Below are 12617 nucleotides of genomic sequence, written 5' to 3' on the forward strand. Positions count from 1 at the left end.
GTAGTAGTAGTAGTAGTAGTAGTAGTAGTAGTAGTAGTAGTAGTAGTAGTAGTAGTAGTAGTAGTAGTAGTAGTAGTAGTAGTAGTAGTAGTAGTAGTAGTAGTAGTAGTAGTAGTAGTAGTAGTAGTAGTAGTAGTAGTAGTAGTAGTAGTAGTAGTAGTAGTAGTAGTAGTAGTAGTAGTAGTAGTAGTAGTAGTAGTAGTAGTAGTAGTAGTAGTAGTAGTAGTAGTAGTAGTAGTAGTAGTAGTAGTAGTAGTAGTAGTAGTAGTAGTAGTAGTAGTAGTAGTAGTAGTAGTAGTAGTAGTAGTAGTAGTAGTAGTAGTAGTAGTAGTAGTAGTAGTAGTAGTAGTAGTAGTAGTAGTAGTAGTAGTAGTAGTAGTAGTAGTAGTAGTAGTAGTAGTAGTAGTAGTAGTAGTAGTAGTAGTAGTAGTAGTAGTAGTAGTAGTAGTAGTAGTGGGGGACAAAATCCAACCTCACCTCCACGTGGTGTCCCCTGGGGGTAGGTCATGTGCTGCGGCTCTACGCTCACATGGTCGAGCTAACGAGGCACTGGTCTTCTAGTTTGTGGCGCAACTAGTCGTATCTCAGCCTTCAAACACCAAAGCAATGAGTACAATCAACCATGGCCCCGAGTCCCGGGTAAGGGGTGCTAAGAATCTCCCGAGGAACCAACTCAGAATTGCAACTTTAAACGTCAGAACACTGACCCAAGCCGGATCTCTAGAGGCTTTGAAAATGGATCTGGCGCGATACAAGTTGGATATTCTGGGAGTGCAGGAGACGAGATTGCAGGAGCAAGAAATTGATCTCGGAGACCACAAGCTCTACCTGTCTGACTCGTGGTTGTCTGGTGTAAAGTCGAGACAAGGAGGAGTGGGCGTTGCTGTAAAGAAGTCATTGATAAACAGCATCGTAGAACAAGTGGCTCTAAGTGAACGTATTTGCTACGTCAAGTTCGCGGCTCAGAGGAGAGCCAATCTAGCTGTTGTTGTCTGCTACGCACCTACGAATGAAGCTAGTCTCCAAGAGAAGGATTTGTTTTGGAGTCAACTTTCAGACCTAGTTTCCAGTTTCAAACATAGGGAGCGTATTTGTGTCATCGGTGACCTCAATGCAGAGCCTGGACACCAGTTGAATGACACCATGAGCTGCAGAGGCCCGTTTGGAATGGGTGAAGAAAATGAAAACTCTGAAAAGTTGTTATCATTTTGCACTTCACACAAATTGCTCGTAGGTGGTACATGGTTCCAGCATCGACAAGTGCATCGGTACACCTTCAACCCTCCCGATCCGAGTTGTCGAAAAAAGATGCTGGATCACATTCTGTTTGCAGAGAGATACAGAGGATGTCTGACGAATGTGAGGTCCAGAAGAGGGAAAACCACAATTACCGATCACGAACTGGTCATTGCGGAAGTATCTATGAAACTTTTGTCTAAAAAGTCATGCTTCACGCCCAGAATCAGTTCTGCAAAGCTGCAAGATGAAACAACGCGTGACTTATTCACGCAGGAGGTCAAGTTACATCTTGATAAGAGCGGCGATTTCGAGAATACAGAGCAGTCTTGGGACAATTTTCGAAAAGCCCTGAACCAAGCAGCAGTGAAATGCCTCCTTCCGGACAAGCGAGTGAACAAACCTTGGATTTCTCCAGATTCTCTGGAACTTATCCGGAAACGAGCCGATCTACAGTTAAAGAAACACAGCAGCGCGGAGGCGCTGTTAGAGTTCACAAACTGCTGTAAGGAAGTCAGAAAAGCTCTACGTGCAGACAAACGGGCATGGCTTGAACGCAAAGGCCAAGAAGTGCAGAGCTTCGCGGACAGAGGCAACTTAAAGGAGGTTTTTGGGGCATCACAGCAGATTTGCCGAAACTGGAGGCCCCAGTTGACCAAATTAGTTTCAAGCACTGGCGTCAACTTACGGACGAAAGAGGAACGACTTGAACGCTGGACGGAACATTTTAGTCAACTCCTGAATCCCTCAACATTCAGTTGCAGTACGAGATTGGATCCCGAAGAAGCAGCTGAAAGCTTGCCGATTGACCTGAGCCCAATTCGATTTGAAGAAGTGCTTGAAGCTGTCCGCAGGTTGAAGAATGGCAAGGCAAGTGGACCCGATAACATTTCCTGTGAGATGTTGAAAGCACACAAGGGTATTGTCGAGTGGCTCTGGGACATCATAGATAAATGTTGGTCGACGGAAGTTCTGCCCGATGACTGGAAGGTAGCAGAAATTGTCCCATTATACAAGAGTAAAGGAAAGAGGTCAGAGTGTTCGAACCACCGAGGGATCTCTCTATTGTCAGTACCAGGCAAAGTGTTCGCTTCCGTTATTCTCAATCGATGCAAAGATTCAGTGGATCGCGTCTTAAGGGAAGAGCAGTGCGGCTTCAGAAAAAGCAGAGGATGCGCCGATCAACTCTTTGCCCTGCGTCAAATAATAGAGAAATCAATGGCGTTTCAATTGGATATTAGCTTTTGTTTCATAGACTTTCGAGCGGCATTCGATTCTGTCGATCGTGAGCAGATGTACCAGAAAGTGATAAACATCATAAGAAACAGCTATGATGGATTCATATGTCGAGTCAAAGCCGAAGGTGAGAAGGGACGCTTATTTGATGTCAGAACAGGCGTTAGGCAGGGTGATGTGTGGTCCCCAATCCTATTCGGCCTTGTCATCAACTACATTTTAGCTAACTCGGTGCATGGAGGATTAGACATTGGGAGATTGGTGGCTGACTTAGATTTTGCTGATGATGTTGCTCTCGTGGGGGTCTCAGACAGTGACGTGCAAGAAAACCTACATCGAATCGAGGCCCTAGCGGAAGCCGCTGGTCTGAAGATTAATGTGGCCAAAACAAAGAATATGGGCGTAAAATGCGACAGCCCAAATGTTGTTGCAGTGCCTAGTATCCAACAGAACGTGGAGATACTCACTGGAACACATAAAGTCAAACTAGGACTCCTGGCAGAGACATCTAGCCAGTCACGACTAACCATCGGCACGGAGGTGCTGCTGGGAACGAAAAAGAAAGCGGGCTGGTTCGAAACACAAGATGGCCGGAAGCTCAGATTGAAAAACTTAGCGGAGGCTAAGCCAGCGTTGGTAGCTTCACAACAACAATCTGCAGTAGCGGATTTAGAGTCGCTAGAAAATGAGAGTGGGTCAGCGGTGGCTGATCAAGAGTCTTTAAGATGTCAGAACTGTCAGCGGCAATTCAGTACAGTTACCGGACGCAAAGTGCACCAAACAAGATTCTGCAAAGCCGGTTTGTCAAAGAATGTCGTCGACAAGTCAAAGTTCGAGCAACTAGAGGCGAGCCTCACCTGTGACAAGTGTGAAAGGAAGTTCAAAACAGTCAATGGCCGAAAAGTTCACCAATCGAGATACTGTGGCAAACCTAAAGCAGCTGCCACACGCGTGTTTTCCTGCAAAGTACAAGATGTTATTGGAAACGAGTTTGAAAACATAGAAGCGTTCAAGTATCTCGGATCATATGTCAGCCTCAAGCATGGAGACCTCCAGGAAGTCAATTGCAAACTTGCAGAAGGTAGACAACGGTTTGCTAACTTCCAAAATCTCTGGAAGAGCAAGCAGCTCAGCGTGCACCTCAAGTGCAATTTGTACAAAGCACTCGTTTTATCAGCCGTGCTGTACAGCTCAGAGACTTGGACTCTTTCGAAATTAATGGAGAGAAAACTTGAGAGTTTCCACTGTGGTTGTCTTCGGAGAATTCTACGTGTGTCATATCTGGAGAAAGCAACGAACGATGAAATTATGTCAAGATCGCGAATGCCCCAACTATCCACGATGATCATGCTCAAACGGATAAACATCCAGAGAATGGAACCAGGAAGATTAGCCCGCAGTGCCTTCGATTGGGACCCGCCCGATCAATACGCCCATGCCAGACGCGCTCCTGGGGGGCAACGGAAAACGTGGATGAGTCAAATCGAAGGCGACTGTGTACGAAACAAAGTATCGTTCACCAGATTGCAGGAGAAAGCAGCAACCGGGTCAAAGAATGCCTTCAACAATTTCGTCGTACAGCACTTCACAGAATAACCAAACAAATAACTCTTCTTGTTTTGTTTGTATTTGTATTTGTATTTGTATTTGTTGCCAACCGTGCCTTTATTTCATATTTGGAATTAAAGTGTTGAAACAGTAGTAGTAGTAGTAGTAGTAGTAGTAGTAGTAGTAGTAGTAGTAGTAGTAGTAGTAGTAGTAGTAGTAGTAGTAGTAGTAGTAGTAGTAGTAGTAGTAGTAGTAGTAGTAGTAGTAGTAGTAGTAGTAGTAGTAGTAGTAGTAGTAGTAGTAGTAGTAGTAGTAGTAGTAGTAGTAGTAGTAGTAGTAGTAGTAGTAGTAGTAGTAGTAGTAGTAGTAGTAGTAGTAGTAGTAGTAGTAGTAGTAGTAGTAGTAGTAGTAGTAGTAGTAGTAGTAGTAGTAGTAGTAGTAGTAGTAGTAGTAGTAGTAGTAGTAGTAGTAGTAGTAGTAGTAGTAGTAGTAGTAGTAGTAGTAGTAGTAGTAGTAGTAGTAGTAGTAGTAGTAGTAGTAGTAGTAGTAGTAGTAGTAGTAGTAGTAGTAGTAGTAGTAGTAGTAGTAGTAGTAGTAGTAGTAGTAGTAGTAGTAGTAGTAGTAGTAGTAGTAGTAGTAGTAGTAGTAGTAGTAGTAGTAGTAGTAGTAGTAGTAGTAGTAGTAGTGGGGGACAAAATCCAACCTCACCTCCACGTGGTGTCCCCTGGGGGTAGGTCATGTGCTGCGGCTCTCCGCTCACATGGTCGAGCTAACGAGGCACTGGTCTTCTAGTTTGTGGCGCAACTAGTCGTATCTCAGCCTTCAAACACCAAAGCAATGAGTACATCCAACCATGGCCCCGAGTCCCGGGTAAGGGGTGCTAAGAATCTCCCGAGGAACCAACTCAGAATTGCAACTTTAAACGTCAGAACACTGACCCAAGCCGGATCTTTAGAGGCTTTGAAAATGGATCTGGCGCAATACAAGTTGGATATTCTGGGAGTGCAGGAGACGAGATTGCAGGAGCAAGAAATTGATCTCGGAGACCACAAGCTCTACCTGTCTGACGCGTGGTTGTCTGGTGTAAAGTCGAGACAAGGAGGAGTGGGCGTTGCTGTAAAGAAGTCATTGATAAACAGCATCGTAGAACAAGTGGCTCTAAGTGAACGTATTTGCTACGTCAAGTAACTGGTCATTGCGGAAGTATCTATGAAACTCTTGTCTAAAAAGCCATGTTTCACGCCCAGAATCAGTTCTGCAAAGCTGCAAGATGAAACAACGAGTGACTTATTCACGCAGGAGGTCAAGTTACATCTTGATAAGAGCGGCGATTTCGAGAATACAGAGCAGTCTTGGGACAATTTTCGAAAAGCCCTGAACCAAGCAGCAGTGAAATGCCTCCTTCCGGACAAGCGAGTGAACAAACCTTGGATTTCTCCAGATTCTCTGGAACTTATCCGGAAACGAGCTGATCTACAGTTGAAGAAACACAGCAGCGCGGTGGCGTTGTTAGAGTTCACAAACTGCTGTAAGGAAGTCAGAAAAGCTCTACGTGCAGACAAACGGGCATGACTTGAACGCAAAGGCCAAGAAGTGCAGAGCTTTGCGGACAGAGGCAACTTGAAGGAGGTTTTTGGGGCATCACAGCAGATTTGCCGAAACTGGAGTCCCCAGTTGACCAAATTAGTTTCAAGCACTGGCGTCAACTTACGGACGAAAGAGGAACGACTTGAACGCTGGACGGAACATTTTAGTCAACTCCTGAATCCCTCAACATCCAGTTGCAGTACGAGATTGGATCCCGAAGAAGCAGCTGAAAGCTTGTCGATTGACCTGAGCCCAATTCGATTTGAAGAAGTGCTTGAAGTTGTCCGCAGGTTGAAGAATGGCAAGGCAAGTGGACCCGATAACATTTCCTGTGAGATGTTGAAAGCACACAAGGGTATTGTCGAGTGGCTCTGGGACATCATAGATAAGTGTTGGTCGACGGAAGTTCTGCCCGATGACTGGAAGGTAGCAGAAATTGTCCCATTATACAAGAGTAAAGGAAAGAGGTCAGAGTGTTCGAACCACCGAGGGATCTCTCTATTGTCAGTACCAGGCAAAGTGTTCGCTTCCGTTATTCTCAATCGATGCAAAGATTCAGTGGATCGCGTCTTAAGGGAAGAGCAGTGCGGCTTCAGAAAAAGCAGAGGATGCGCCGATCAACTCTTTGCCCTGCGTCAAATAATAGAGAAATCAATGGCGTTTCAATTGGATATTAGCTTTTGTTTCATAGACTTTCGAGCGGCATTCGATTCTGTCGATCGTGAGCAGATGTACCAGATAGTGAAACATTATGGTCTTCCGCAAAAAGTGATAAACATCATAAGAAACAGCTATGATGGATTCAAATGTCGAGTCAAAGCCGAAGGTGAGAAAGGACGCTTATTTGATGTCAGAACGGGCGTTAGGCAGGGTGATGTGTGGTCCCCAATCCTATTCGGCCTTGTCATCAACTACATTTTGGCTAACTCGGTGCATTGAGGATTAGACATTGGGAGATTGGTGGCTGACTTAGATTTTGCTGATGATGTTGCTCTCGTGGGGGTCTCAGACAGTGAGGTGCAAGAAAACCTACATCGAATCGAGGCCCTTGCGGAAGCCGCTGGTCTGAAGATTAATGTGGCCAAAACAAAGAATATGGGCGTAAAATGCGACAGCCCAAATGTTGTTGCAGTGCCTAGTATCCAACAGAACGTGGAGATACTCACTGGAACACATAAATGCAAACTAGGACTCCTGGCAGAGACATCTAGCCAGTCACGACTAACCATCAGCACGGAGGTGCTGCTGGGAACGAAAAAGAAAGCGGGCTGGTTCGAAACACAAGATGGCCGGAAGCTAAGATTGAAAAGCTTAGCGGTGGCTAAGCCAGCGTTGGTAGCTTCACAACAACAATCTGCGGTAGCAGATTCAGAGTCGCTAGAAAATGAGAGTCGGTCAGTGGTGGCTGACCAAGAGTCTTTAAGATGTCAGAATTGTCAGCGGCAATTCAGTACAGTTACCGGACGCAAAGTGCACCAAACAAGATTCTGCAAAGCCGGTTTGTCAAAGAATGTCGTCGACAAGTCAAAGTTCGAGCAACTAGAGGCGAGCCTTACCTGTGACAAGTGTGAAAGAAAGTTCAAAACAGTCAATGGCCGAAAAGTTCACCAATCGAGATACTGTGGCAAACCTAAAGCAGTTGCCACACGCGTGTTTTCCTGCAAAGTACAAGATGTTCTCGGAAACGAGTTTGAAAACATAGAAGCGTTCAAGTATCTCGGATCATATGTCAGCCTCAAGCATGGAGACCTGCAGGAAGTCAATTGCAAACTTGCAGAAGGTAGACAACGGTTTGCTAACTTCCAAAATCTCTGGAAGAGCAAGCAGCTCAGCGTGCACCTCAAGTGCAATTTGTACAAAGCACTCGTTTTATCAGCCGTGCTGTACAGCTCAGAGACTTGGACTCTTTCGAAATTAATGGAGAGAAAACTTGAGAGTTTCCACTGTGGTTGTCTTCGGAGAATTCTACGTGTGTCATATCTGGAGAAAGCAACGAACGAAGAAATTATGTCAAGATCACGAATGCCCCAACTATCCACGATGATCATGCTCAAACGGATAAAATGGTACGGACACATCCAGAGAATGGAACCAGGAAGATTAGCCCGCAGTGCCTTCGATTGGGACCCGCCCGATCAATACGTCCATGCTAGACGCGCTCCTGGGGGGCAACGGAAAACGTGGATGAGTCAAATCGAAGGAGACTGTGTACGAAACAAAGTATCGTTCACCAGATTGCAGGAGAAAGCAGCAACCGGGTCAAAGAATGCCTTCAACAATTTCGTCGTACAGCACTTCACAGAATAACCAAACAAATAACTCTTTTTGTTTTGTTTGTATTTGTTGCCAACCGTGCCTTTATTTCATATTTGGAATTAAAGTGTTGAAACAGTAGTAGTAGTAGTAGTAGTAGTAGTAGTAGTAGTAGTAGTAGTAGTAGTAGAAGTAGTAGTAGTAGTAGTAGTAGTAGTGGGGGGCAAAATCCAACCTCCCCTCCCCGCGGTGTCCCCTGGGGTAAGTGGTGCAGCAGCTGCCCGTAGGGCAGATGCATAGTACCACCGAGCTAACGAGGCAAGGGTCCTCTAGTTGGTGGCGCGATTAGTTGTATATTAGCCTTAAAACACAATGCAATGAGTTCAAACACAAATGGCCCCGAGTCCCGGGTAAGGGGTGCGAAGAATCTCCCGTGGAGTAATCTCAGAATTGAAACCCTCAATGTCAGGACACTGGCTCAATCAGGTTCACTGGAAAGCCTGCAAATGGACCTGAAGAAGTACAAGTTGGACGTTCTGGGAGTGCAAGAAAAGAGACTGGAGGAGCAGGAAATAGATCTTGGCGACCACAAGCTCTTCCTCACTGACTCCTGGCGATCGACTGCAAAAGCGAGACAAGGAGGAGTTGGTATTGCAGTGACGAAAAGACTTGTCGGTAGCTTAATTGAGCAAGTTGCTGTTAGTGAGCGAATGGCTTATGTGAAGTTTGCAGCTCAGAGACGAGCTAACCTTGTTGTGACTCAGAAAAATTGTTGTCCTTTTGTGTCTCTCATGACCTGTTGATTGGAGGAACCTGGTTTTGACACCGGTTAGTGCACCGGTATACATTTAACCCACCTGACTAACAGATGCAAAAGAAGATGTTAGATCATATCTTATTCGGTTCGAGGCACAGGAGTTGTTTGCAAAACGTTAGCACAAGGAGGGGAAAGATCACTCTCACCGATCACGAAATGGTCATTGCCGAATTCGAAGAGGGTCGAAGACAGCGCGTCAAAGTTTGTTGGGCTAGAGAAAAGCCTCACTTGTCAGAAGTGCACTAGGAAATTCGCATCTGTGAATTCCACTCAAATGCAAGTTATACAGAGCTCTCGTGTTATCAGTGGTCTTATATAGCTCTGAAACGTGGACCATGAATAAATCAACGCAAAGGAAACTTGAGAGTTTTCACACCAGTTGTCTGCGAAGGATACTATGTTTTTCATATCTGGAGAGGGTGACAAATGAAGAAGTACTGGCTAGATCACGTATGTCGACACTTTCTGCAATGATCATGATTAAACGGTTGAAATGGTTTGGCCATATCCTGAGGATAAATGACGATCGTCTAGCGCTCCGAGCCTTCACCTGGGAGCCGACAGAAAAATATCGATATGCTAAACGAGCTCCAGGGGGTCAACGCAAGACGTGGATGGATCAACTTGAAGAAGATTGCTCAAGGAACAACATGAGCTACATCACCTTACAACAGAAAGCGAAAAGAGAGTCTAAATCCCGCTTCAACAGTTTTGTCGAACAGCATTTCCTGGATTAAATAAACCCAGATAAGATCAAACATATGCATTCTATTAACTTGTTTGTACTTATTGTCATTGTTCCTTTATTTCTTTATGGAATTTAAGTGTTCAAACAGTAGTAGTAGTAGTAGTAGTAGTAGTAGTAGTAGTAGTAGTAGTAGTAGTAGTAGTAGTAGTAGTAGTAGTAGTAGTAGTAGTAGTAGTATTAGTAGTAGTATTAGTAGTAGTAGTAGTAGTAGTAGTATTAGTAGTAGTAGTAGTAGTAGAAGTAGTAGTAGTAGTAGTAGTAGTAGTAGTAGTAGTAGTAGTAGTAGTAGTAGTAGTAGTAGTAGTAGTAGTAGTAGTAGTAGTAGTAGTAGTAGTAGTAGTAGTAGTAGTAGTAGTAGTAGTAGTAGTAGTAGTAGTAGTAGTAGTAGTAGTAGACCCATTCGCTTGAATGAAGTTATTGATGTTGTAAGAAACCTGAAAAATGCTAACGCTAGTGGACCAGATGAAATATCAACTGAAATGTTAAAAGCTCATGCCGGCATTGCGCAGGTGCTCTGGAAAATAATAGCCAAGTCTTGGAAAACAGAACATCTACCAGAGGACTTGAAAGTTGCGCAGATTGTACCGCTGTACAAATATAAAGCAAAACGAACAGAATGTAGCAAATATTGTGGCATCTCCCTACTGTCAGTGCCGCGGAAACTGTTTGCTGGAACAACTTTAAACAGATGCAAGGAAGCTGTTGATAAGGTATTGAGGGATAAGCAGTGTGGATTCAGGAAGAGCAGAGGTTGTACCGACCAGCTTTTTGCACTGAGACAGATTATTGAAAAAGCGTTGTTGTAACAAATTGATCTTAGCCTCTGCTTTTTTTGCTTTATTGATTTTAGAGAGGCTTTTGATTCAGCTGAAAGAGACCGCATGTACGAAATACTGAGGCGTTATGGACTACTCGTAAAAGTTGTGAAAGTTATCAGGAATATATATGACGGCTTCAGATGTCGAGTCAAATCTGAAGGAGTGATAGGGGATACCTTTGACGTCAGAGCTGGAGTTCGTCAAGGTGACGTATGGGCTCCATTCCTGCTCCGACTTGTCAACAATTACGTATTGGCAAACTCGGTGCGTGATGGAAAAGACATTGGCCAAAATGTTGCAGACCTTGACTTTGCTGATGATGTTCCCTTTTGGGAAATAGTGATCTGGATGTTGAGGAGATCCTACATTTGTTTAAAGAAACTGCTCAGAAGGTTGGTCTCCTGATTAACGTTAGCAGGACCAAAAACATGGGAGTATCGTTTCAACACCCAATGTCTTCAACATCACTACAGCAATATCAAGTCGAGATTATAACAGGATATTACAAAGGACAAACTGGATTCCTCAGGGAGATTTAAAAAAGTCTGGAGCTTATCCATTGGCACGGAGGTGCTCGAAGGAACGAAGAAATAAGCAGGCTGGTTTGAAACCCTGAAAAGAGACAAGATCTGTTTGAAACTATTGACATGCGAAACTAGTCTCAATGGACCACCGTAACCTACCAACAAATCAAAAATATGCTCGAAGTGTAAGCGTTGTTTTGATACTGTGGTTGGACGAAAAGTACTCGAGTCAAGATATTGCAAGAAAACTGAAGAAAACACAAAGCCCGAGAAAGTGAAGCCCATTGGTGTAAAGTTCTAAAACCTTCAAAAGAGCCTAAGATGCACTAGATGCCAACAAAAAATTCATGTATGTCAGCGGTCGAAAATTACATGAAGCGAGATATTGCGGTAAACTGAAAGCCACAATTACTAGAAGTTTTTCAAGCAGTGTAAAGAAGGCTTCGGGTACCGAATTTGTGAGCGTTCAGGCTTTCAAGTATCTAGGATCCTACGTCAGTTTACAGGACGGTGATGCAAAAGAAATTATCTGTAAATTGGCTGAAGGTAGACAACGCTTCAGTGATTTTTCGAACATCTGGAAAAACAAGCAATTAGCGACAACATTGAAGTAAAAGCTTTACAGAGCATTCATCCAGTCAGCGGTGTTGTGCAGTTTTCAGTGATTATGAAAAAATGAAGCAGATTGAAACATTTTAATGAGATGAAATGTAACTGAATAGTATAACAAAATGAAAATTTTGCAGATTCAAATTTTAAAGGGTTTTAGAGCAAATCATGCTTCTCAGGCACCTAAAAAGTAAGAAGTAATATTATAATTGTAATTTTCAGCTCGGCTTCATATAGTATAATATCTTGATTGGAATGTTGAAATGCTGTTCTTTGTGTCTCACGAATATATGTATATTCGCAGTGAATTTTTTTGGTGTGAAATAATCAAAAAATCGCGTTTTATCACATGAGAAATTGTCCAGTTACATGATAAACCGTGTATTTTCACACGGTTCTCTCCGCTTTAATCTTTTGGTTTACCGCATGATTCACACGTAAAATCGGGTGAAAAAAACCGGTCTGTCGTGTATAATTGATTCAATTTTTGATTCCTCTTTCAATTGATTCTTATTTTGAGTGAAAGTCGGCCATGGCATAAACTTCCGAAGGAAAAAATTGTCTATCTGCAATGGCTAATTAACAAAAGACAAATGTCAGAAAACCGGTAAGGTCTAATCTAGGATAATATTATCTGGGATTCAACAATTAAACCCGAATAAGCGTTCATAAAAAACGATACTTTGGTGTTCATTTTATGACTTCTTCATTACCACAACAACAACTAGAAAATCAGCTGGCGAAAAATTTTCCGTTAAAATTTCCTAACTTTTTTATGCGCTCATTCAAACGAGAAATCGTGTGATTTTTGATCAAACGAGGAAAATTTTCTCGTGTGAAATCACACTAGGCGCATTTTTCACCCAAAAGATCTTATAAAGTCTGATCACACGAGAAAAAATCATGTGATTTCACACGAGAAATTTTTAGAGTGTAATTGAAACTTTCTGTTTTTGCTGACATTTGACCAATCTTTTCGATTTGAAGCTTTTATCGTAAAATATTTGCATTATCAAAAGCGTAGCTTGATTAAAGTCGCTTACAGGTAACGTTTTATATGTTCGCTACCATCGTTTTTCACGTTTTGATGTATATGAGGAGTCCAATTGGAGCAACATTAATATTCACGCCGAAGTAACGAGCAAAAATCCGAGCGGTTTCAATGTGTGAGTGAAACTTTTTCACAGTTGTTTAGAGGACGATGAGAGAAAAAAATTGAACAAATTAGTGTTTTCAGAGCA

General features: G+C 43.1%; 1 protein-coding gene across 1 annotated transcript; it reads left to right on the forward strand.

Moving 5' to 3' along the window:
• The first annotated feature begins 9904 nt into the window (after positions 1-9904).
• On the forward strand, positions 9905-10648 carry LOC142340299 (uncharacterized). The gene is made up of 2 exons (XM_075390874.1): positions 9905-10175; positions 10293-10648. The coding sequence occupies exons 1-2, from the start codon at positions 9905-9907 to the stop codon at positions 10646-10648; spliced, it is 627 nt and encodes a 208-aa protein (XP_075246989.1).
• Positions 10649-12617: the final 1969 nt, after the last annotated feature.

This window comes from Convolutriloba macropyga, chromosome 5 (genome assembly GCF_964194025.1).
Source record: "Convolutriloba macropyga chromosome 5, txConMacr16.3, whole genome shotgun sequence".
Lineage (NCBI taxonomy): Eukaryota > Metazoa > Xenacoelomorpha > Acoela > Convolutidae > Convolutriloba > Convolutriloba macropyga.